The 27735-nt window shown below is 37.7% G+C and overlaps 1 protein-coding gene across 7 annotated transcripts in view; it reads left to right on the forward strand.

The window, feature by feature from the left end:
- The window catches only part of RYR2 (ryanodine receptor 2), a 749501-nt gene that overhangs the window by 333957 nt on the left and 387809 nt on the right, over positions 1–27735 (forward strand). For all 7 annotated transcript variants that reach the window (XM_053207799.1, XM_053207801.1, XM_053207802.1 and 4 more), the window contains 2 exons: positions 15492–15566; positions 21876–22032. In XM_053207799.1, the coding sequence (XP_053063774.1) occupies positions 15492–15566; positions 21876–22032 (232 nt within the window). The remainder of the gene's footprint in view (positions 1–15491; positions 15567–21875; positions 22033–27735) is intronic.

Raw genomic sequence — 27735 nt, forward strand, 5'->3', positions numbered from 1 at the left:
TTTTGATAGCAATTGCATTGAGTCTGTAGATTGCTTTGGGTAGTGTGGACATTTTAACAATATTTGTTCTCCTAGTCCATGAGCATGGAATATCTTTCCATTTGTCTGTGTCATCATAAATTGCTATCATCATTGTTTTATTGTTTTCAGGGTATAATTCTTTCACTCTTTTGGTATTTTATTATTTTTGGTATGATTTAAACATTTTTTTAATGTTTACTTACTTTTGAGAGAGAGGGAGACAGAGCACAAGTTGGGGGGCAGTACAGAGAGAGAGAGAGGGAGACACAGAATCTGAAACAGGCTCCAGTCTCTGAGCTGTCAGCACAGAGCCCGACACAGGGCTCCAACTCATGAACTGTGAGATCGTGACCTGAGCCAAAGTTGGAGGCTTAATCGACTGAGCCACCCAGGTGCCCCTATTTTTGGTATAATTTAAATGGGATTGTTAATTTCTCTTTTTTTGTTTCTTTATTATTAGTGTATAGAAATGCAACATGGGGCGCCTCCGTGGTTCACAGTTACTTAAGCTGCTGACTCTTGATTTCAGTTCAGGTCATGATTTCAGTCATGGGATGGAGCCCTGCTTCGGGCTTCTCAGTGAGCATGGAGCCTGCTTGGGGCTCTCTCTGCCTCTCCCCTTCTCCCCCTCTTCTGCTTACATATGTGCTCTCTCTCTAAAGTTAAAAAAAATGGAAAAAATGCAAAATATTTCTGTATGTCAATTTTGTATCCTGTGACTTCGTTGAATTCATTTATCAGTTCTAGTGGCTTTTTTTTTTTTTATGGAATCTTCAGTTTGCTGCATCATGTCTTTTGAAAATAGTTCTACCTCTTTCTTACCAATTTGGATGCCTTTTATTCTTGACTGCTGCAGCTAAGACTTTCAGTACTATATCGAATAAAAATGATGAGAATGTGCATCCTTGTCTTGTTCTTCATCTAGGAGAAAAAGATCTTAGTTTTTCCCCATCAAGTATGATGTCAGCTGTGGGTTTTTTATGTATGGTCTTTATTATGTTGAGGTGTGTTTCCTCCGTATCTACTTCATTGAGTTTTTATTGTGGATGTTGTACTTTGTTAGATACTTTTTCTGCATCTGTTGTGGTGACCATATGGCTTTTATCCTTTCCCTTCTTAATGTGATGGATCATATTGATTGATTTGTAAATATTGAACCACCCTTGGCATTTTTGGATTAAATCCCACTTGTTCATGGTGAATGAATTTTTAAATGTGTTGTTGAATTTGACTTGCTACTATTTTGTTGATGATTTTTGCATCTATGTTCATCAGAGATATTGTTATCCTTTAGTTTTCTTCCTTTGTTTTTCTTTGTAGTGTCTTTGTCTGCATTTGGTAGGAGGGTAATGCTGACCTTTTAGAAGGAATTTGGAAGCTTTCCTTCCTCTGCTATTTTTTTTTGGAATAGTTTGAGAAGAACAGATATCAACTCTCCTTTGAATGCTTGGTAGAAGTTACCTGTGAAGCAGTCTGGTCCTAGACTTTTGCTGGTTTGGAGGTGTTTTTTTTATTTTTTGTTTTTTTAATTTTTTTTTAAGTTTATTTTGAGACAGAGAGAGGAAGTGAGCAGGGAAGAAGCAGACAGAGAGGGAGAAAGAGAATCTCAAGGAGACTCTGTGCTGACAGCACAGAGCGTGATGTGGGGCTTGAACTCACAAACCGTGAGATCATGACCTGAGCTGAAACCAAGACTTGGACGCTTAACTGATTGAACCACCCAGGTGCCCCGGTTCGGAGTTTTTTTAATTACTGATTTCAGTTTTGTTGCTGATAATTGTGGTCTGTTCAAAATTTCTATTTGTTCCTAATTCAGTTTTGGAGGGTTGTATGTTTCTAGGAATTTATCCACTTTTTCTAGGTTGTCCAGCTTGTTGTCTTACAGTTTTTTAATAATGTTTTCTTATAATCATTTGTATTTCTGTGGTGTTAGTTCAAAACAAATTTTGAAGACATCTGCAGAGACTGGGGAGGGAGTATTTTTACTGGGTTCCACTTTCAGGATGACCAGCCGTCTACTACCTGATAGCTTTCTACTTCCCATTTCATCTTAGCTTATAAGGAGATGGCAGGAAGTCAGAGGGGAATGGCTCTGGGTTTTTTTTTCACTTTGGCAAAATGTCATGCCTCTCCAGTGAATAGAAATCAGTAGCCCTCAGACCGGAAGGGCGCATGTGTGTACAGGAGATCTAACAAGTGAACCGGTCTTACCCCATGTCTGAAATTGCTGCACCACTCTAGAAAGAATAATGAGCTCTTGAATTCCCCATTGGCCGGATGGACTCAAAGTTGAAAATAATTGTATTTTAAAGATAATTTTTAAAAGTGAAATTGGTAATAATAGTAGATAGGTTATTTCAAACCAAGGTCCTCCTGAGAAAAACTAAAAAAAGGTAAACCATCCCCTAAAATCTGTTTGAAGATAACTCAGAGCAAAAAAAAAAAAAAAAAAAGCAGTCAAAATGTGAGGGCCAGTGTCCCAAAATACAAGGAGACCAGAGAACTGAGTTTATAGCATTTGGAGCAACCTTGTCTCTCCAGGGGGTTTCAGTGGCTGAGGAGCTGGGAAGAGGAGCAGGGCTGTGGGAAGAATCAGAGTAGAGGAGGATGAAAGCCCCAAGACCCTCCCCCCACCCCCGTCCCCCCCACCGAGGAGAGGCACTTTCAGAGGTATAGGTATAGCTTCCAGAGCTGTGCCCTTGAAGGTGAACCAGAAATAGACCAGCCCTCACAAGTATTCAAGACTCAGCCTCAAATAATATTAGTTGCTATTTGGATTAAGATGATGTGAGATTTCTGGTAACCCTAGATCATTTTACCTGCCAAAAGGAAAAAAAGTACATCTTTTGGGAGAAAGTAACACATAGAACTCAAATGACCTCTGTAATTTTACATAACGTCTGATAGTGAAAATTAAACTAGCTCTTTTGTCTCCACCCCAGCTGGTAGACTACAGTGAATTTTTGGTACTGACTACTCAGAGTTAGCAGGTCATACAAGTTAAGAGCTTAGTTCTCTACAAAACTACCCTTATCTCAGACTCTAGACACAAATTGGGGGTGGTATCCTCACATCACCTGTGCTTCTAACCAACTGGCTACAAATTTGAGGGTTCTCCTCAGCCAACTCCTTTAGATTCAAGAAATCAAGAAAATGCTATAATTATTATTGCACAATTTTTTTTTTTTTTTACAATACCCGGGATTCGTTGTCTCATCCCCTCTGAAGAATGAAGAAGTGGACACAGAATAAAATGAGCAGCAGGCAGATGTTTATTCGCGTATGAGATCAGAAAGTAAGAACAGTAGGAAAGCTCTCTTTACGTGGAGTGGGGGGGGGGGCATTCAAAAGTGAATGCTCGTGACTGCAGGCAAAGGTCTTTGTTTAATAAGGTTCTGGTTAGTCCCTTCCATTCCCCCTTGTTCCTTCTGAGGTTCTACCCTTATTGGCTAGGTACCTCTAAATGCCTAGTCGTTCCCTTTTGATTGGCTCATTTCCATTGCATGAGGGGTGGTCTATGGCCATACCGTTCCTTGTGGGTCATATGTTTTATGAGGGACTGCTTATTTTTAATTAGGTCTCTTGTCAAATTCTTGAGGGAAACCTGAGAGGGGTGGGTGGTGTCTATTGCATTTTTAGGAGGACCCTTACACCCGAGGGGGTTTGCTGTGGTCACGCTCCCAGCATTGTTCTAAAATATGTGTTTTTCCCCCAGGGATATCAGGTCTTAACCTTTCCCTCTCTGACTATTTTATCCTGTCTTTCCCTATCATATTATGATGCCAGTCCTATTGTAAGGCATACACATCATACCAGCCAGCTAAAGGGATGTGTAAGGTGATGTCTGGGAGGGCCTGATTGCACAGCTGCTCTGCCCTTTCTCTGTGGGTCAACATATCTAAAATTGATATGTCCGCTGTCCAGGAATCTCCACTAGGCTTTGGTTCCAAAGTGTTTTTATCAGGGCTTTATTATGTAGCAATGATTGATTAAATTTTCGATGGGATGATTGAATTCAGTCTCCAGCACCTGTCACTCCCCACAGGGGTCAGGCTGGATTCATCCTCCAGCTCCTCGTCCTCTCATTGGTCTTTCCAGCATGGCCAACCCCCACAGTGAAGCTATCGAGGGGCTGCTATGAGTGCACTTGGTAGCCTAAATTGAGTTGTAATCCAAGGGGCTCATGAATAACAAAGCCACTTCTGTCACTTGGGAAATTCCAGGGGTTTAGGGTCTCTCTCCTAGGAACAGGGACATAGGTCAGCCAAATTCTTTGTAATATACAACACAGGTGTATAAGATGGGAGTTGACCAAGGTGCGAGAGCAAACACACACTGTAGAAAAAGGCACACAGTTCATGGATACATAGATAATAGAATGATCACAAATAGAATTTAAACTATTTACGGGCACCTGGGTGGCTACGTTGGTTAAGTGTCCAACTTTGGCTAAGGTCATGATCTCACAGTTCGTGAATTCAAGCCTTGTGTCAGGCTCTGTGCTGACAGCTCAGACCCTGGAGCCTGCTTCAGATTCTGTCTTCCTCTCTCTCTGCCCCTCTTCCGATTACACTCTGCCTCTCTCTTTCAAAAATAAAATAAACATTAAATATTTTTAAAAATGAAATAAAATATTTATGATTATTATGACCTAAGAATTAAAAGAGAAGATGAAGAAATTTGGTAGAGAACTGAAAACTATAAAAAAGGGATCCTTTAAGTATTCTAAAAATGAAAATTAAAATAACTGATATTAGACACTCATAGATGGATTGAACATCAGCTTAGAAGTACCTGAAAAGAGAATTAGTGAATTGGAAATCAGGTCAGAAGAATCCAGACTGAAACACTCATGGCTAAAAGACTAGGAAATATATAAGAGAATAAGAAATAGATAGGAAATAAAGAATGTTCTCTCATACATGTAATTGGAGTCCCAAAATAAAAGGGCATAAAAGGGAAGGGCAACAGGAGAAGGTGAGAGGGAGACAGAGGAAGAATAAGAGAGCTTACAAATACACAAATACACAGTGCACAGGCAATATTTAATACAACTTGCTTAAGGATTCTCCACAACTGATTAGGTATATTAAGCCACGATTTTTTTTTAATATATATTTTAAAAGTTTATTTTATTTTGAGAGAGAGAGAGGCGGAGAGAGGGGGGAGAGGAAGACTCTCAAACAGGCTCCATACTGTCAGTGCAGAGGCTTATGTTGGGCTCAAACTCTAGAACCATGAGATCATGACTTGAGCTGAAACCAAGAGTTAGCCGCTCAACTGGCTAAGCCACCCAGCCTCTTCTCAGCCACGTGTTTAAGAAGGACTGTGAACCCTAAGTAAGACAGATAAAAAGTAAAAATACTTAGGACGACAAAAGTAAAACTGCTGGAAAGTAAACACAAATTGAAAAACTTTTTAAAAATGTAGAAAAAAGGTATAGTACCTTTAAAGTGACAACAGTAAGATTTACAGCTCACTTCATATAAGAAACATTCAGAGACATTGGATAGAAACGTAAAAGTGCTGAAAGAAAATGACTACCAGCCTGACAACCATTTTATCTAGTAAAATGGTGATTATTTTTTTAAAAAGACTGAGCGAAGGGAATTCATCTTCCCTTCGTGGGAAGACGTGGACTATTCGTCCACAGTCAAGGACATATTATTAAATGGTGTTCTTCAAGTAGAAGAAAATTATCTCAGAAATAATTTTGGAGATACAGAAAGGGAGAAAAAAAGCAGAAGGAAGGCAAATATGAGGAAAACTTATAAAGACCATCAGTTAAGCAAAATGTTGATGATGCCAGCTATATATAAATCTTGGATTTAAAAACTATAGTGAACAAAATTCATTGTAATAGTAGCACACAAGTCAGAAGAACAAATAGAACTAAATGGCAATTCTCGTGTTGTCTGGGAAGTAGTAAAATTAGTAATTAAATAATTGTTTTTAAATTTTTTTTCACATTTATTTTTGAGAGAAATAGAGACAGAGCGCAAATGGGGGAGGGGAAGAGAGAGAAGGAGACACAGAATCCAAAGCAGGCTCCAGGCTCTAAGCTGTCAGCACAGAACCTGATGCCAGGCTCGAACCCATGAACTGTGACATCATGACCTGAGCCGAAGTCAGTTGCTTAACCGACTGAGCCACCCAGGCGCCCCATAATTAAATAATTTTTAATAAGCAAGAACACATATTGTAATCTTTATAGTAATCACGGGAAACATAGTAAAAGAATGTAAAATATTAAAGGGAAGCTAGAATGACAATAATGAAAAAATGTTTTAACTCAAAAGAAAGGAGGAAAGTTTTGAAGGAGAGGACAAATAGAAGATTGAATTCTGAGGTGGCCCCTAAGATTCCTGCCCTCCTGCTGTACACACTCTGTAATATCCCCTCCTTTTTTGTGTGTGTGGTGGGACTATGAATATGGTGGGCTTTACTCCCATGCTGAGGTTACATTGTATAAAAACCTGGAAAATGTGTTGCAAATATATTTTCTCAATGGGCTGACCTTGACTTAATTAAAGGGTGGATTTTCCTCGGTGGGCCTGACCTCATCAGGTGAGTCTTTAATGGAAGGGACTGAGCCCTGTTGAAGTCAGTGATTAAAAGTGTGAAAAAAAAAAATTCTCCTGTCAGCCTTGAACAAGTAAGCTGAGATATTGTGAGAGGGTTGATGGAGGGGGCCATGTGCCCAGGATCTAAGGGCAGACTTTAGTTGTTGAAAGAGGTCCCCACTTGAGACCTGGCAAGAGAATGGACCTTGGTCATACAGCTGCGAGTAACGACTTTTACCAACCAACCACCAGGGAGCTTACCCTGAGGGGCGCCTGGCTGGCTCAGTTGGAGGAGCATGCAACTCTTGATCTCGGGGTTGTGAGTTTGAGCCCCACATTGGACATAGAGATTACTAAAAAAAATAAAATAAAATCTTAGAGAGAGAGAGAGAGAATACCCTGAACTGCAGGCAAGAATACAGCTCCAGCCGACATTTTCGTTTCAGCCTGTGAGGCCCTGAGCTGGAAACCCAGCGATGCTTCCCCCAGACTTCCAGCCTGCAGACCACGGGATTGATAAATGCATATTGTTTTCAACTAGTAAGTCCTTGGTCAGTTGTTACACAATAATAGAAAACAAAGAATTCCTGAATGATATCATTTGAGGAATGAGGATCACGAAAGAAAAGAAAGAAGCAGATATTGAAAATAATAATTCTTTTTGTAATTCAGATATAAGACAGCTGCATTGCTCATACTTCACTGATCAAACTCAAGTGTTTGGGGATGAGTCATGTGCTCTGAAACCCTGAATTTATCTGTAATTACCTTGTGAAGAAGAAGAAGAATCACTCACAATGTAGATGTTAGTTCCAGACTTAGTAATGTGACTCAGGATTGGGGCACCCTGGTGGCTCAGTCTGTTAAGCATCTGACTTCAGCTCAGGTCATGATCTTGCAGTTTGTGAGTTCGAGCCCCGCATGGGGCTCTGTGCTGACAGCTCAGAGCCTGGAGCCTGCTTCCGATTCTGTGTCTCCCTCTCTCTCTGTCCCTCCCTCCCTCACGTACTGTCTTTCAAAAACAAGCAAACGGTAACAAAAGTTAAATGAAAAAGAAATGTGATTCAAGATAGTTTGGATTTTCTCTCGATTCCTTATTTTGTTGTTTAATTTTATGTGTCAACTTGACTGGACCACAGAGTGCACAGATATTTGGTCACACATTATTCTGGGTGTTTCTGTGAGGGTTTTTGGGGATGAGTTTAATATTTTTTTTTAATTTTTTTTAACGTTTATTTATTTTTGAGACAGGGAGAGACAGCTCATGAACGGGGGAGGGTCAGAGAGAGGGAGACACAGAATCTGAAACAGGCTCCAGGCTCTGAGCTGTCAGCACAGAGCCCGACGCAGGGCTTGAACTCACGGACTGTGAGATCATGACCTGAGTCGAGGTTGGCTGCTTAACCGACTGAGCCACCCAGGCGCCCCAAGTTTAATATTTAAGTTGATAGACTGAGTGAAGCAGAAAACTGAAATATCAGGTCTTCTTGGGCCTTGAACCTGGCACTCTTTGGAGTGGAACTATGCAGTTGGCTGTCCTCATTCTCAGCCCTTTGGACATGGACTAGAACTTATACCATACAGCTCTCCGGGGTCTCCAGCTACCAACTGTAGATCTCGGGGCTTGGCAGCTCGAGCCAACTCCTCATATAAGAATTCTTTCTATATAATTAGATATTTATAATATTCTAGTTATTTTCATACTAATGGTTACTATATCACATTTATTTATTATGCATGTGTTCTATATAAGCATAATATATATAAAAATAAGCCCTATGTATATATTAGGAGTTATCTATATCCTATTGGTTCTCTTTCTCTGAAGAACCCTAACACAGTGATGAAAATCTCCAGACCTCAGATTTCATCTAGCTGGCTCTCTCGGAGGTTAAAATTGCCAATAATGTGGGCAGGATCTTTTAGATCAGGCTTTGTAAACTATGGTGTGTGGGTCAAATCCAGCCCACTGCTGGAGTGCCCAGGTGACTCAGTTGAGAGTCCGACTCTTGATTTCAGCTCAGGTCATGATCTCATGGTTCGTGAGTTTGAGCCCCACATTGGGCTCTGCACTGACAGTACAGAGCCTACTTGGGAGTCTCTCTGTCTGTTCCTTCCCTGCTCTTTCTCTCAAAATAAATAAAACTGGAAAAAGAAAATCCAGCCCCTTGCCTGTTCTTCTAAATAAAATTTTATTGGAACATAGACATGCACATTTTTTGACATATTACCCGTACTGCTTTCAGAGTTAAGTAATATGAAAGAAACCTTAAGACCCATTTACCCCCAAGTATTTACAGTCTAGCCCTTTACAGAAAAGTTTGCCAGACCCTGTTCTAGAATTCCTTTTGATGGTGGAAATGAACGTGTCACATGGGCTGTCAGCCCCAGCAGTCCTGGAAATCCTGTGTGGAGAGCTGAAGTTAGGATGCCAGAGTGGGTGCCTTCAGAAGTAGATCTTTGCGGGGTGCCTGGGGGGCTCAGTCAGCTAAGCGTCCGACTCTTGACTCGGCTCAGGTCACGATCTCAAAGTTCATGGGTTTGAGCCCCACATTGGACTCTGTGCCCATAGCACGGAGCCTGCTTGGGGTTCTCTCTCTCCCCCTCTCTCTCTCTCTGCCTCTCCTCTACTCACTCTCTCTGTTTCTCAAAATAAAAAAAAAAAGAAGGTTTTTGCAAGAGGGAGAAGGTAGCTAGGGCAAAAAAAATGTATCTCTTTCATCTGTGTAATGTATATTTGATTTTCAGAGCTTGACTTTTCTATAGGATCCTACGGCAGATGCCAAAAAAAGTCCTACGGAGTTGTTTGTGAATTTCTTTGCTTCTTATCTTGTTCTGAGCAGTTTCATAACTTAGGACTTATTATACCTTTGCATACAAACAAGTATATGGTCCTACGGCAGTTCAATTCAACAAGCAATATTGAGTCTTTAACACCATATTTAGAAACAGTAAACACAGCGCCATATTCCTCGTCTTCCTGCAAACCCCCAGAGCTACATTTGCCGTGCAAAGTCTCCTCCATGATGTCTAGGTGGGTTCTGTCTTTCATTCCTTTCTCACCAACCCAATGACCCTTAGCTTCATTTTGCATGTGAAGACATGAGGCACGGAGAAGTTCAGTGACTTTGCATCCTCACACAAGTTCACACAAAGAAGAGACGTCTTCAGAAAGTTAGTTACAGTCCAGCCTGAGAGCGATTTGTCAACTTCTCGGGGCCTTGTCATAGACGTGAGCTAGTGACTGTGATGTCACCGAGTGAAGACGCTCCGGGACAGCGCTCACAGGGAGAAAAAGTAGTTTCCTTGTAGGGTGAAGGCTTCTCTTTACTGCGTAGAATCTTTTACTGATCGTGTTTCACGATTCTCTGCTAAAGTCCACTGATTGGAATTGTGTATCTTATAAAATCCTTATAAGTAAATGCCAATATATGCCAAACTGTTACACAGTGCAGAGCTTGGAGGGGCTGTGCTTTTATTACTGTGCTAATGCTCATTTTTTTCTGGGCCTCGGATGGACCCATCCTGGCTGTCAAAGTGCGTGCGTTCTACTGAGAAAGAAATGGTCCAACAGTTGAGATTAGACTTACATTGTATTTTATCGCTGAAAACACAAAAATAGCTGACTACTTTTATTTCAGTGACACTATGATACTACTGATCAAAAGTGGAATTGATGACATAATAGGGAAAGTTTGTACTTATTACAAGAATAACCTTACAGGGCCTCTCCAGGCAGTTTTATGTGATCAACCTGAAATATGAGCTCCTTAATGAAGCGTGTTATACTGGGAGATAATGTGTTATGTAGGCATAGCTTGCAGTCTGCAGCCTGGAATTTTTCAAAGTATTGTCAAATAAGGCACACGCTGTCGGTTATTAGGTGCACATTTTTTTTTTAATGTTTATTTATTTTTGAAAGAGAGAGAGAGGGAGAGAGAGAGAGACAGAGCATGAGCAGGGGAGGGGCAGAGAGAGAGAGGGAGACACAGAATCCGAAGCAGGCTCCAGGCTCTGAACTGTCCGCACAGAGCCTGATGCGCGGCTCGAACCCACAAACTGTGAGATCATGACCTGAGCTGAAGTCAGACACTTAAATAATTGACTGAGCCACCCAGACGCCCCTGTTAGGTGCACTAAAAATTCATAGTCCGTGAAATTACAGTGACTTTGAAGTTTTTTTTAAGACTTTTTAAAATTTTTTCTTTATTTTTGAGAGAGAGAGAGAGAGAGAGAAAGAGAGAGAGAGAAAGAATACGAGCAGGGGAGGGGCAGAGAGAGAGGGAGACAGAATCCACAAAGTGAGCTCCAGGCTCTGAGCTATCAGCACAGAGCCTGACGCAGGGCTTGAACCTGTGAACCACAAGATCATGACCTGAGCTGAAGTTGGACGCTTAACCGACTGAGCCACCCAGGCACCCTGAGTGACTTAGAGTTTTACTGAATCATGAGGTGGAAGATTCTTTGGAAAAAAAAAAAAATTCTGTTACAAGGGATACCAATGGCCAGTTATCTTAACACATGTTTTTCTTATCAGCTGTAACATTGTTTTGGTTCATTGCAAAGATGGTCTTTCAGTGAACAGAGAGTTGCACAAGCACCTTGTTGTTTCATATCCGCATGACCTTCCCTTGCATTTTCGTGTCATTGACGCTGTTTGCATTGAAATCTCATGTGATGCTGACTGAGCCCATAGGTGCTGTTACTATAGGTCTGTTCGCTTTCTTAGAGAATCTTTCTCTTTTCTTAGTCTTCCTGTTGACAGAAACACTTGCTATGAAGATGATCATTTAGTTGTATGAGTTTAAATATGGTCTCTAATACCATTTGGTAAACTTGTGGATCTTTAAACTTGATACTTGAGACATATTACAGGGAAAAGGGATGATCGCTTCATAGAACAGGTGGATTTCTCCAGTGGACCAGTTTTTAAATAAGTTTACATGTCCTTAGTGTCATTTATGATGGACTGAGATCCTTACTACATTTAGGATTTTGATATTGTAAGGTTACTTTTCAGTCTTAAATAGCCAATGCCTACTTGATATGACAACCAGTGACATTCAGCACTTGGCATGTATTTATATGGCAGACTCTGTATAAAAGCAAAGATTTCCCCAGTTGTCATTGAAGAATTGCAGGTCATTGGATTTTCTATACTTGCTGATGAATCATTTAAAAAAAATAGAAATAATGAAAGGCAAGAAGTCCCTTCAGGAGACAAATATCCAGAAAGGAGGTTCCAATTTTCCTTTTGACTTTATATTTGTGTTTTAAATGTTAATTTCCCCCCAAATTAAAATATCATTAGATTTCTACTTATACAAATAATAAAAGATCATTGTTAAATTCAGTTAATAAAGGAAAAGTGATGAGAGTAAAACATTTGAAGGATAATTCTTCCAATACCTTGTTATATATAATATATACAATTGTACATAAACATTACTTAATACTGTTTTTATCTTAGAGTACATTTTAGTTTCAAGCTTAGTACCTACATAACTTTTATTATGTGATTAACATTACTGTCTTGGTGTTCATTATTCAAGAACTTTCTCCATGTTCATATAGATAATACCTCTGCGTAGATACATATATACATACATACATGAAATAGATTTATTATGATTTACTGTTGTACAGAAAATTTATATCATTTGCATTCTTGCATTTTACTTATCTTAATAATACATCATAGAACCCTTCTTTATTTTCTGTTGGTTTATTTTGTTCACTATTTAATTTCTTCAGACAACTCTTAAGGTTTTTTTTTTTTGGTCATTACTTCTTTAATAATCAAGGGATTTCAGGCCTAAATTTTTCAAAGTTTACCTGTGAATCATAGATTTGTTCTGAAGTACTCTTGTCCTCATTACATCCTAGATAAGGTCTAATTTCTATTTCCTCTCTGACCCATGAATTATTTATAAGAGTTACTGAGTTTTCCAAGTTGTTAGATTTTAAAAACTTTTTAGTATTTATTTCCAATTTTCGTTGGTTATAATTAGAAAATAGAATGAGTACATGGCTTTACTTTTAAAAAAATCTGATAAAGGTTTTTTATATGGCCAAGTACAAGATCTTTATTAAAGGTCGTGATTGAGTTAAAAATCTGCGTATCTATATACATATATATACACATTACATCTATATTTTATTATTTGTTATTTTTAAGTATATATCCCGAGATGCTGATTTAATTTGAGAATTGTCTATGCGTTGGAGTTTGTAAAGCTTTTCAGATTATTCTAGTGTACAACCGAGGCCAAGAATCACTGCCCTAATAAAATAATGGTTCTAGCCCAGTGATTCTCAGAATGTGGAACAGTTACATCAATGTCACCTGGGAACTTATTAGAAATACAAATTCTTCTCCTTACCATAGATCTACTAAATCAGGAACTTGGGGGTAGCAACAGATTGGGTCCAGCAATCTGTATTTTAAAAAGCCTGCAATATAATTCTAATACTACAGATTGAGAGCCACTAATCTAAACCAGTAGCTTGACAGTGGGGATGGTTTTGTCCCCCAGAAGACATTTTGGTAATATCTTGGGAACATTTTTGGTTGTTACAACTGGGGAGGGGGAGTAGAAGAGACAAGTACTATTGGCATTTGGTTGGTAGGGTCCAGGAATCAGTGAACATCCTAAGTGCACTGGACAGCCACCCACAGCAAAGAATTAGCTGGCCCAAAATGTCACTAGTGCTGCTGTGTAGAAACTGATCTGGACCATGATTTCCACACTTTAGCTTCTGATTACCACCAGTTGGAGAACTTTTAAAAATCCTGACTCCAGGGGCACCTGGGTGACTCAGTCAGTTAATCTTCTGGCTCTTGATCTTGATTCAGGTCACGATCTCACAGTCTGTGAGTTTGAGCCCCATATCAGGCTCTGCACTTACAGTGCGGAGCCTGCTTGGGATTCCTGTCTCTCCTTCTCTCTCCCCCTCCCCGGCTACTGCACTCCCTCTCTCTCTTTCTCTCTCTGTCAAAATAAAAATAAACTTAAAAAAAAAAATCCGGACTCCAGATTTGGTTTAATTGGTCATTGGTGAGGGCATAGCATCACGTTTTAAAAAGCTATCCACATAATTGTATCTGCAGCCATGATTGAAAATCACTGCTATGGCACTGTTTGTAGGTATACCTAAAACTCTTATGATTGTTGGATCAAGGTGATTCTAAACCTACTGATCAATTTTAATATTAAAAAGGTAGACCAAGTAGTCATTATTACCACCTGATGTGATGTATTAGGAAGTATAAAACACTAGACCTAGAAATCCAACTACCATTTTAGAAGTATATGTCAACACTATGAGCATGTCATCAGAAAAATCCAGAATGTAGAAACTCCAAGACAAATGGTACAGATTTTTGTCGAGATAATGCCAACAAGGAAAAAAGAAGAAGGGAAAACTGTGAGTAATAGAAATTTAAGATATTTAACCAATTTGTGCATCTTGTTTGTATCTTGATTTGAAAGAGCAACAGAAAAACAAAACATTTTTGAGAAAATGGAAAATATGAACAAAATGGATATTTAATAAAAGCAGATTTTACATAGGAGTGTGTGTGTGTGTGTGTGTGTGTGTGTGTGTCTGTATATCTACATATCTATATCTACATATGTATGTATGTATTTTTGGGGGGCAGTTGTATGTGAATGGGTTGCTAGAGGTTATAGGTAAAACAGGACTGGCCCTGTGTTGATTGTTGTTGACACTGTGTGCTGGGTATATTGAGATTTATCATAATACTCTCTCTACTTTTGTGTCTATTTGAAAATTTCCACAATAAAAACAATGAGAAGGAATATCTCAGTAAGTGAGAAGAAAAGTAGGTGAGAATGGTGTTAGAAAAACTGTCAAGATAGTAGGTATTTCTCCAGTATAAAAAACCATCAATATTCCATTGGATTTTGGACCACGGATGTCATATGATGGCCTTAGCAAATGTGTTTCAATGGAGAGGTGGATCAGGAAGCAAGTGGAGGCACAGAGATCTGACAGGAGGTGATCCATGAGGCAGATATGGCGGCAAGCAGGAGAGGAGAATATGGTCAATGGTCTTATTATTTTTGAGACAGGACAGGGTTATGTGTGTTTGAATGATTGCAAAGATTCAGTAGACAGAGAGGGTGAGTCTCGGAAGAAACAAGGAGCACGTATAAGCATTGGTTTCCTTCAAACCATCTCAACAGGTTGGCACAGAGCTCAAGTTGGATAACATATGTAAATTACCTAGCATTACTTCTGTCATAATTATCGTTATGAGAGCTTTGGAATTTGGGTGTGTGTGATGTGCATTCAAAGATAATTCTCTCCTTGTTTGTGAGACTTTTTTGGTTGATGTTTATATTTTCAGTGATACTTTTCTATCTTTAGTAATTTTGCAGATTGTTATACTAAAACATTAAAATTAATGTGTTCTTATATTTCTTTACAGTGCTTGATGTATCTAGAACAGAATATAGAACTGCAAATAATTATATGCATGTGTTGAAATAAGATATTAAACTACACATAAACTCATAGCTGAGTACTTTTATGGACCTAAGTTAAATAAGTAAGGTGAATGTATTCACTGGAGGAGAGGGAGAGAGAGAGAGTGAGAGAGGAGGAGAGGTGGGCTGGGAGAGGGAGGGGGAATAAATGGGAGTAGAGGGAGAAAATGATGTCAGAATATGTTTAAGTTAAATGTTTATTCAGGGCAAACTTAAATTGATCACTTACTGTTACTTTTGTTATTTTTATTTCCAGCTATATTGTCTCGTGCCAGAAAGTATGACCTTATCCAAAGGCTTTCCCTTGGCTTTTTTTCTTGTAATTGCCTTGAGAAAATAGAGTCCAAGAATGACACTTGTTAAAACTGTGCTTTTTTTTCCTTTTTTTAACCAGAACTGTTCACTATGAAGGTGGTGCTGTATCTGTCCATGCACGTTCCCTGTGGAGACTAGAGACACTAAGAGTTGCGTAAGTAGAAGCTGTAAATACAGCTGAGTGCTCCAAGTGTACAAAATCCTGTGGACCTGTGCTTTTATGGAAAATACTCATGCTAACTACAGTAAACAAGCAAATGAAACACTGAGGAAGTGGTGGAGAGTTTCTACTCTTTCCCTTCTGCCTACCTTTCTTTGGCTTTCTTTGGCCTAAATTCACCAGGCAGTACACAATAATTCTATATTGTGCTCTTGTCTTTAGCCTTATTTGTTTTGGTGACATCATGTCATCTCGGTCTGTGGATCTCCTGGCAGAAGGTGCTCCTAGGAGAGGGTGACATAAGGTTTGGAAACAGGACAGATGGTTTGCGAGCCTGTTACACATTTCAGGTCTGATGGACTCTGGATTTAACCTTCTAAAGGCACATGTAAAACAGGAAAACTTGAACTTGAACGAGAGTACAGGGGTCTTACTGTCAGTCACTGCCTTTATTTACAGACATCTTGATAGCTGAGTGAGAAATTTGGAGTGTAATACAAAGTCACTGTGTATTTGTTTGTTATAGAAACAAATATACATATATATATGTATAGGTTATGAATATATATATATATAGGTTATGAATATATACCTGTATATATGGGTATATATTCATAACCTATATATATATATAGGTATATATTCTATACCTATGTATATATATATATATATATATACACCTATATATATATATGTACATATTCATACCTATATATATATATATATATATATATATACACACACACACACACACACAACTGGATATATATAGGTATATATTCTGTACCTATATATATAGGTGTATATATATATATGTATGTCTTCTTTTTTTCCCTTTCTGGTGACTTCAAAAAGTTGTTCAGAGATTGACTTTTAGTTCGTTTATAAAATTCAATATTGATGATAAAGGTGTCATTTTGAATTCTTTTAAATAGAATATTAGTCAGATCTTTTTTTTTTTAATAATTGGAAGGTTCAGTCCTTTGCCTAAAAAGTGCTAAGTTTTCATGTATTTTTTCCCTATTATACTTTTGGAAATTATTGATTTAAGATTATAGCTTCCATGGAGGGGTATAGGGAACTGTCTTGGTATAGAGTAACTACCTTTGAAGACCTAATATTTTGAGATTAATGCTTATCTAATGATGATTAAGATAGTTTAGTAGTCTTGAAGTGCCTGGGTGGCTCAGGTGGTTATGCCTCTGACTCTTGGTTTCAGCTCAGGTCATGATCTCACAGCTCATGAGTTCGAGCCCTGCATCAGGCTCCATGCTGGCAGTACAGAGACTGCTTGGGATTCTCTCTCTTTTCCTCTCTCTCTGCCCCTTTATGTATGCTCTCACTCTCTCTTAAACTTAATAAATAAACTTTAATAATAATAACAAAAGATAGTTTGGTGATCTTTAGTTGTTTTTTCTTATATATCCTATACATTAATTTTGAAAAAATTTGAAAATGTATCCTTGAACATTGTGAGTTTTGACATAGACAGTTTCTACTGTCAGTTTAAATAGATGTGTAGAATATAACTTATAGTGTGTTATAAGTAGGGACGTCTTAAAACAAAATGGGCATACCATTTTTTTTAAAGTATCTTATCGATTACAAATACTGATGTGATTTAATACCCATCTTTGTTTATTGAAAACACTTGAACATAGTCTTTATTAACAGTAAAAATTATTTAAAAAATTATTAAATCATTATTTTTGTTACTCTGTCATGACTGTTTTTTTATCCCAGTTATATATTTTTTTATGATTGAAACACTTTTTTTTAACTCATGCTATCATACACCTATGCAACAAAAATATGTATGTAAATTAAATTGATTTTTTATATTTCTTTTCTTTAAATGTTTATTTTTGAGAGAGAGAGAGAGTATGCAAGCAGGGGAGAGCAGAGAGAGAGAGAGAGAGAGAGAATCCCAAGCAGGCTCCTGATGTGGGGCTTGAACCCACGAACCATGAGATCATGACCTGAGCCGAAACCAAGAGTCAGGTGCTTAACCCACTGAGCCACCCAGGTGCCCCTTATTTTTTACATTTCTTATGATAGTAAGTCTATAACTTCAAAAAGTTCTTCTATATTAACCTCATTAATTATTAATTAACTGAGGATATGTTTCTTCTAAATAAATACCTACTTGATGAAATCCACCTAAATATTAAAGCTTTTGGTAAATATTGAAATTCAATGTAAAATTTTATTCGAAATGCATCTCTTAATGAGATGGAAAAAGGAGTGTCATCCTCATAAAACAAAGGGAGAGAGACTGAGCTTTCATGTGCTTTATAGGTTTTTCAGAGAATTTAGGGAAAGAGATTTTAAATATGTGTATGTATTTCCTTTCCTTTGTGTTTTATAAAAATGCAGCTTAATTAGAGAAGTGAAATAGTTGATAGAAATGAAGCTTAGAGAGGTGGCATTGCCATTGGAAAACAGATTCCAGATGGGTTTTCAAATTCATAGATATCCGTACCCTTCGTGATTGTGTGCTTAAAGAAATGGAACTTTTTTTTTTTTTTTGAGCAAACGAGGCCCTAAATCTGTCTCATTTTATAGATTAAACAAAACAGAAAACAAAAGGAAGGATGTGAATTCCTGAAAACCAGACAGGGCTTCCTTTTTACATTGTCAACCTTGTAATTGATGAACTGTAATTACATAAATCCAGATCGTTCTGGACATCTGGTCTGGATTCTGTGTCTCTACTGTTGCCGAATGTTTGAAGTTTGAAATGGGAAGCGTGGGCTTTGTTTTAACTTTGAATTCGGATGACTGATAATAGAAAGAGCCTGGTCTTGTGGTCAGCCAGAGGTGAAAGGGGGCGCTTCCGAGCCTCAGGTATGCGGCTCTGCGGATTGTTTGAGAGTCCAAATGCCAGCAAGGGGAGCCTGACGCCAGAAGGCAGAGCAAGTAGCTTTTCAACCACTTAAAAGATGGAAGAGAGATGTTTTTTTTGTACTGTGTGACCCTCGATTTATACCATGTCATCTTCTTGTCGACGGTAGGAAAGCAGGTTCACTTGTAATGAATGTAATTATGTTAAAGTGTTTCTTCAGGTTCTGCTGAATTTTTGAACTATTTTGACTTCACTGTTAATGTGACTGCATTTAGTTTCTGTGTCTTATTGCGTACCTTGGCCATGCAAATACTCATTTTTTCTTTATACTTAGGAAATGAGAGTCAATGATTCTCCTTATGCGTATAATGGAATTTTGCACCCAAAAGTCAATATTTATGTTACAGTATTTGGGGTGTTCTTTTTTTTCCTAGAAGAAGGTCTCCAACTATGTATTTGTTGTAATTTATACAGCCTAGTACTTAGATATTTTGTATCACATACTCAGTAATGTTGTCATAAGTTTTTCAGTATCATGAACATTTTAATAAGGTAAGTTTCAGTTTTGGGAGTTAAATAAGATGGAACACACTTTGCTGTATTTTACCCCAACGTGAAGTTGTAGGAACATTGTAAGTACGATATGTGCTGGTTTCTGTAGTGGGAATGATCACTGCAATGAAAAATATGCCTTATGTGTCCTTCACATTTACCTTTCTTGTATGTCACAAAAACCCCACAAAAATCAAAGATGGATGTGTCGTGAGGAATGACCAAATACTCCCCATTCCTTTGAAGTCATTTCAGGTAAATGTAGATAAGACACAGGGAACAGGTTTCTGCTATGTTACCGTAGGAAATTGCTTTAATGTTACTATTCCTATTTTCAGTTTTTACTAAATATTGTCTTGCCCCCTTGATTCTCCTAGGCTTTTCCTCTTTTCTTCTGGGCCATGGGCATTGCAGGCCAGCTAATTTGAGTGGCTTTAAGCTAAAGAAAATGTGCTTAGACTTTACAGAGTTTTGCCAGTGATTGTCCCAATTCATTCCATCCCTGACATAATCCTCTTGGTGACTTGAAAGGAATGCTTGTAAATATGTGCCCTAGTCAGTAGATTCGCACATAATATCCAGAATGCCTTCTAGAAGTTCTGTTGCAGAGTATTACTTTGTCAAAATTTGGGACTATTTTGAAAATGAATTTTTTATGGTAATTAAGATGAGTCATTGCTTAGAAAAGCATTCAGATGCTTCTTCAAATAATAGAAATGAATATTAAAAATAATTGTGTTTTCCAAAGCATCTGCCAAGGATATACTTAATTTTATAAGAAGGGAATGAACAGCGCTGGTTTATTTACCAGACTAGAAATGATTTAATATTCTGTTGTTGGTAACCGAACTTTAATTGCATTTAAAAAAATGTTTATTTTTGAGAGTCAGAACATGAGAGGGGGAGGGGCAGAGAGAGAGAGAGGGAGACACAGAATCTGAAGCAGGCTCCAGGGTCCGAGCTCTCAGCACAGAGCCCAACGCAGGGCTTAAACTCACAGCTGTGAGATGGTGACCTGAGCGGAAGTCGGACACTTAACCGACTGAGCCACCCAGGCGCCCCTAATTTCATTCTTAACAATACTGTGTTATTAGTAGGATTTATTGGTACATGGTTATTAATTTAATTGGTGGATTGTCCAAATTCTCTTTATAAACAAATCCGTGTAATAATGACCTTATCACAATATCTTTCTACTGTTAGTTTTCCCTGCCAATATTTGAAGCCAAAAATCTAGGTTAGAAAAACAGCATAAAATTGACTTAGAGTTTACTAAGATTGGCAAATTTGAAAAAAGTATTTTCAATTTGTAGAATAGGAAAAAAACCTTATAATTTTTGGTGACCTTTGTAATGACCCTATATTAAAGTAAGCTTATTGATTAATTCAATCATATAGAAATCCTTCATTTCTATAATTTTTATCTTTTCGATTTAATACATAGTGATAAAAAGCTTCCAGTGTAATTGTCTTTATAAATCATTATCTCTGTTTCTTTTGTTTTGTTTTCTTTTTTCCATTGACATGGGAAGCTTCATGACATACATTTTATGTATATATGTATGTATTTTAATGTTTTTATTTATTTTATTTTTGAAAGAGAGAGAGAGTACTAGCAGGGTAGGGGCAGAGAGAGAGGGAGAAACAGAATCCGAAGCAGGTTCTGGGCTCTGAGCTGTCAGCACGGAACCCAACATGGGGCTCAAACACATGAACCGCAAGATCATGATCCGAGCTGAAGTCGGACGCTCAACCAACTGAGCCACCCAGGAGCACCACAAACATTCTTTTTAGAGTTACATTTTTTCTCTTTATAAAGTACATGATGGTATCCCTTTTATGTTTTTTGCCTTAGGTTCTAATTTGTTTAATAGCAACTTTACCATCACTATCTCCTTTTGAATTTATATGCATGGTAATTGCTGTCATTCATTTACTTTTAGTTCTTTAAAACATTATTTGATTGTCAGCATACTTCTTGTCAATGATAAGACACTGTCTTTCTTTGCACATCACCATATTAACTGAACGTCTTGCATATCAGAGCCTTGTTTCCCTACCTTACTTTTGTGAGTCCAAGGTTCAGATACACACGACTCAGCTGACACAGCACTGTGCAAAACAAGGATGGTCTGCATCTTGAGTTTTCTTTTCGACCCTGTCTGAAAGTTATTTCGAAAAGCAGGTTTTAATGATCATAACTTTGCTTTTTACCTTTTTTCTGCAACCTTAGTTTGCATGTTCCAATTACTGTGTTTTACTTTGTTCTCTCTTGACCTTTTTAGAATTCTTTTCTCGGTTTGTCCTTTTTGCTGATGAGTTTTTAATGATATAACTGTTTCGCATTATTAAAATTCAATGCCTAGGAATAGGTTTCTTTTTTCAAGTATGTACTTTGTATATATGAGCTCCAATTAATCAGACTTAAGCGTTGACTAAATTACCACTGTTTTTCAAGTCTGTGCGAATCCAACAAAAGTTTTATTTTTCCAACAAAAGTTTTTGAGCTAGTGAATCTAAAGTATTATTTAAACTTAAAATTTCTATCATAATTCCTGTATCTGTGACTCACAATTAGATGTTATCTTGGAACATAAGTCCTTAGTCATCTTTGCATAGAGTAGTATGTAGTGTGGATGGTGTTCTATTTACTTAAAGGTGAAGTCCTAGAGTTAAATTTCACTCCTATTTACTTTTAGGTATGTAACATTGATTGTTAGTTAATCATTCTGGATAACCATTTTGTTATTTGTGTAATGAAATTAATACCACCAACATCCTAAGAGTTTTGAGAACATTAGGCAATATATTCAAAGCAAATTTCAATGTCTGACACATACATTTTAATTGCTTTTTCTCCTGTGATTGTGGATGCTGTTGGATCAAGTCTTAACTGTGTTTGTCAGGTGGAGTGGAAGCCACATAAGATGGGGCCAGCCCTTCCGACTACGCCATGTCACAACAGGAAAGTACTTGAGTCTCATGGAAGACAAAAACCTTCTACTCATGGACAAAGAAAAGGCTGATGTAAAGTCAACAGCATTTACCTTCCGGTCTTCCAAGGTAAGACAGAAAATATAATTTCGGGTTACGTGTCAGTATATTCCCATCACATTTCTTTCAGTGTTAGAAATGCAAAAAAAGAAATGATGTAAGAACATTTTACATGTCTTTCTAAATTTCCAGTTCCTCTTCTGTCCATTCCTTTCAGTAAAACTCTGCTCACGTGTCTCACCTGGTTTATAGTTCTTTGGTTGTTTACATAAAACGCATTCATCGGGCTTGTTTGTTTTCTTAGACAGGCACAGTTAGCACAAACCTCGTGCTGTTGTCATATAACAATATGATGGTAAAACACATCAAAACTTTTTCCTCAAAGACACATTTATTTACACATCTTCTCTTCTATGCGGATCTTTCTTCTTATGTCTTTTGAATCATTTGTAGGAACAAGACATCCTAGAAAACTCTTTAGATCTCTAATGAGAATCCCTTTGAACCAGGTGATGAGTAAAATAGAAAAAAAATACATGTGCATCAAAGTCAAGGTGGAATGCTGGTGCTCCAGCACAACTGGGCCCCTCAGTACCTCATGGCTGGTCCCCAACTGATCAGCCCCACAATGCAGTGGATTCCCAGTCATGGTTCATCAAAAGAGCAAATGTCCTGAACAGTGAGGAGTCTCAGGAATGGGTGAAAAATTACATGTTCAGTTGACCAATGCCGAGCACCTATTGTATTCATTTTTATCATATATTTCTGTGCTTCAGTGAATGAAGGATGAAACTTGAGCATAATGGTAGGAATGGGGCTGATTACTGGTTAGTTTTGTTGCAGAGATGTAGAACCTGATGCCCCTGTTGTAGCTGGGAGAGACAGCAGTGTAGATAGCTATTCCGTGTGGTGAAAAATAGACAAAACTGCTAAACCTGAATGGACAGTCTCAGACAGGACCCGCGTCTGTGTATTTGTTGTATGGGCCCCACAAAGGGCTCTGAAAACTGTATCTTGTGGACCTCTGGTGGACAGTTGCTCCTTGTCTCTGTAGTTGGGAAGCACAGTTGATCTCATTGTGAATGAGCTTGGTGTTGAGGGCTTCTTCCTCAAGCCTAACTCAGCAGAAGAGGGGAAGGGTGCTGGTTTATCCACTGATCACACCACAGTCAGAAAAAGACAAAAAATCAGCTCACTAAAGAGGGATCAGTTATCTGATGGTAGAAGCTCTTTTTAAGTAAAAAAAAGATGGTACCTATTACAGTGACATACAGCTTTATTGTAGAAAATGAGAAAAACTAAAGGGAGCACATGACATGCTAGCAAAATCTAATTTAGCAAAATAAAATCCCAGAGAAGTAGAAGAACCTGAACAGTCATATCGCAGTGAAAGACACTGGAAAAGTTTTCCACACTGTAGCATTTGCAAAGCAAAAATCGAACAAAAATTAGAGGCAAAAGAGAAAAAGTGAAAAAGAGGCGCGCTGATTGCCTCCCATAACACATAAGGGCAGAAAATATTTTTTTAATTGAAAAATCAGGTAATGGAAGTATAAGATATTTAACAGAGAAAAGGCAAACACTAAAGTATAATGAAATTTACTAAAACAAGGTGGTGGAAAAGAGGGAATTTGGTGAAAAAAAAAAAAAAGAGGAAAATACTACCATTCTTATTGTGCACAGACCAGTCCAGTAGAAAGAGGACAAGGCAGGGGCACTTGGATGGCTCAGTTGGTTAGGCATCCAGCTTCAGATCAAGTCATGATTTCACGGTTCATGAGTTGGAGCCCCACATTAGGCTCTCTGCTGACAGCAGAGAGCCTACTCTGGATCCTCTGTCCCCTTGTCTTTCTCTGCCTCTCCCCAGCATCGCACACACATTCTCTCTCTCTGAAAAATGAATAGACATTTAAAAAAAATTAAAAAAAGAGGACAAGGCAGAAAGAATAGGCTGTGCATAGCCACAGAAACCCACAGTCAACAAAGACCATAGGCCATGTAGCAAACAATTAGAAAACAAATAAATGTAAAAATAGAAAACTAAAATGTTGACAGGTGGAGACTCAGTGTATTTGCCTTATTATTACATAAAAATGGGCTAAGGGGCGCCTGGGTGGCGCAGTCGGTTAAGCGTCCGACTTCAGCCAGGTCACGATCTCGCGGTCTGGGAGTTCAAGCCCCACGTCGGGCTCTGGGCTGATGGCCCAGAGCCTGGAGTCTGTTTCCGATTCTGTGTCTCCCTCTCTCTCTGCCCCTCCCCCGTTCATGCTCTGTCTCTCTCTGTCCCAAAAATAAATAAACGTTGAAAAAAAAATTTATAAAAAAAATGGGCTAAAATTACAATTTAAAACAATTTCATATTGGATCATGAAGTATAAATAATGCTGACATAATGAGACACTTCTAGAACAATCTTATCTGGAAAGTTTGTAAATTACAAGATGGTTAATTGAATACCAAGAAAATACAAACCAGAACAAAGCAGGATGTCTGATTTAATATCAGATGAGGAGAAATTCAGGCATTGAAAGCATTGAGTGAAAAAAAGAAGGATACTTCCTAGTATCAAAGAGCAGAATTCACTGAGGATGTAAACAGTTATCAAATCTTTATACCAAATAAAATAACATAGTATTAATATTCAGTAAGCAAAACCTATAGGAGATACAAGAAGAAATAAAGAGAAAAACCACTGGTAGGATACATGAAGTCTGTAATTTAATTGTTTTTAGTGGGGGGATTGTTTTACTGAAATAAAATAAAACCTGTGCAGGTAAGGTTCATCATTCTTTGTTATGGCAAAAGCTTGGAAAAGACTCAGATATTCAACAAATATAGTTGATAGGTAAGTGGTATTAGCTATTAGAATATATAGATCTGGAAAAATATCCATCATAATATTGTTGAGTTAAAATAAAAAACAAATCATAATGTAACTTAAAAAAATTATTTATTTATTTTTTTTTACTTAAAGAAATCCTTGGGGTGCCTGAGTGGCTCACTTGTTTAGGCATCTGACTTCGGCTCAGGTCATGATCTCACGGTTCATGAGTTCGAGCCCCGTGTTGGGCTCTGTGCTGACAGCTCAGAGCCTAGATTCTGCTTTGGATTCTGTGGCTGTCTCTCTCCCTGCCCCTCCCCTGCTCACACTCTGTCTTTTCACTCCTTCAAAAATAAATAAACATTATAAAAATGAAAAAGTAATTAAAATCTATGATGAAAATTGTTGTGCATTTACATGATAAAGAAGCATTGAATTTACAACCCACTAAAACAGAATAAAAAGCCTTTATAGATGAAATTATTTTTAAAATAAAGTATTTTTTATATTGTCAAGATTTTACAGAAAATAGTGTAAATTGATTCTCTCATTCCTGTGTTCATTTCTACATTTGAACATGGTCCCTGGTCTTTGAAATGAAGACACTTAAAGGTGTATATATGATGGAATACTAACCTCAAATAAGGCTGCCATTGAGATGAATGATTATGGATCAAATGGCAGAAATAGAACAAAACATTTTCGGGATGTAGTTTTTATTATGTCATTTTTACTTGGAATTTTTTATTCTTAGTTCAAAGAATTTTTAAGATGTTTTAAAACATGCACACTTATGCAATGAAAATAACAGCTAATAACTTATTATATGCCAAGTAGTGTACTAAGCACCTTAAGTGAATTATCTTGTTTAATCCTAGATCAAGCCTATGAAGCTTAGATACTCTTTTCATTTTAATTTTTCTTTTTAATGTTTTAGTTAATGGCTTATTTAGAAAGAGAGAGAGCAAGAGCAGGGGAGAGGGGGTAGAGGGAGAGGGGCAGGGGGAAAGATAGCATCTCTCTTGGGGGAGTTGATCCCACGACCCTGAGATCACGACCTGAGCTGAAATCAAGAACCTGATGCTCAACTGAGCCACCCAGGAACCCCATTATTTTTAATCTTCATTATGCAGATGGGAAACAGTGGCTTGGGTGAGTTGTGTGACAGCTCCAGATTTTGGATGCAAATACTAAAACTAAAACCCTCTTTAATAAGAAAATTTATAATAATAATAATAATAATAATAATAATAATAATAATAATGGCAGGTAGAAAATATATGTTGCTCACGTGGAATAGTCTGACTATTATGGTTGTTTAGGGATTGATTAAATATCTAAAATATAAAAACAAAGTGGAGAATTTTTTTTCTTATCAAAATAGTTATGCAAAGTTATGGAGATGGATTTTGTATCTAATCAGGATTAAATTCAAAATAAACTTTTTCAGTTACCTTTTTTCAGTAATGTTTGATAGCATAATAGAAAATAACGCCAACTATAATTTTACAGAAAATAGAGAAATTCAGTAATAGTTTTTATGCTGATTCTTTCTAGTGGCAATCTGCACGAGAATGAGCTCACTGAAACCTTTTGTGGTTAAGATAAGGTGTAGCAGTCAAAGTTCAACCAGAGAAGCGGAGCCAGCGTGAGACATGTGTATATTAAGGGATTTTTATTATGTGGATTTGCTTCATGAGATTGTGAGGGCTGGCCAAGTAAGCCTAGAGTCCGTAACGCAAGTGGCTGGAAAGAAAGATGATGATTGGGATGGAACGCCACGGGCCCTAGCTGCTTAGGGAAAGCCTAAGCCTTCTTTAAAGGGTTCACCTGATGAACTGTCACTCACCCATAGTATTTGTTCACAGTCGATTCAATACAGACTTTAATTACATCTGCAAGATCTTCTCACCTTTGCCATAGAACATAATCTAATCACAAGTGCTATCCCATCATACACACTGGCCCAGCCCACCCTCAAGGGGTGGGGTTTATCCAAGATATTAGAGGACTTCTAAGGCACTGTGACCTTGTTTGCCGTGAGGGAAACCCCTCAAAGATCCTTCCAGCACAAGAAATGTTATAAGGCCTTTCTCTCTACAAACACACCCACCAGTGTATCTTCGTGAGATTTCTAAACAAACACCAGGGACAAAGAAAGCTATGTATTTTTTATACACCTGCCTTGGATGGACCGAGCTTGGCCTGGCATATCGGTTCCAGTAATTTCTCTGACCCCGTTACATTTTTAGATTCACATTTTTCAGTGACCAACCCTTTTATTTTTAAGTATGGCACCATATAAAAGCAAAAGGGTATATATATATATATATATATATATATATATATATATTGACGTTGAGCTTTTAGTTTTCCTAACTTTAACAATTATTTGTTTAACGGAGAACTGGCTGTTACAAAAACAAACACACCGTCCTCTAAGGACAAAGGCCTTTTTTTATTTTCCTTCCTATCAGCCACTTGGTAGAATAATTTGGATGGATTTAAGGATGGTGTAATTGGAAGAATCTCACTGAACTACCTGGTTCATATAATGAGAACATAATCCTACATGACTAGCTTAAATTTCTTAATGGGCCTCATTTGGTATATGTAATGCCTGTATATCACTTCGTATGGACAGTTGATCAAAAATAGTTTTGGCTTTACTAGTCAATTTCATATGCCCAATGCCAAAATGTCACTTAATATTTTTCACGCTGATCTTTTTTACTTCTAAAACTCTTTTGGTATTCATTAGGAAATCACGTTTTCTAAGCATTCGTAAGTGGAATTATTTTAATGTTAGACTTGGGAATAGTTTCTGAAGGGGTATGCAATTTTTTTCCCCAAAAATTGATTTATTAATTTAGTAAATCTTTGTTGAGAATCTAGGATTTGCAGGGACTGTTCTGCTCCTGGGATATGGGCCACTGAGGTGAAGGAACCAG

Source organism: Acinonyx jubatus, chromosome D2, assembly GCF_027475565.1.
Source record: "Acinonyx jubatus isolate Ajub_Pintada_27869175 chromosome D2, VMU_Ajub_asm_v1.0, whole genome shotgun sequence".
Taxonomy (NCBI): Eukaryota; Metazoa; Chordata; class Mammalia; order Carnivora; family Felidae; genus Acinonyx; species Acinonyx jubatus.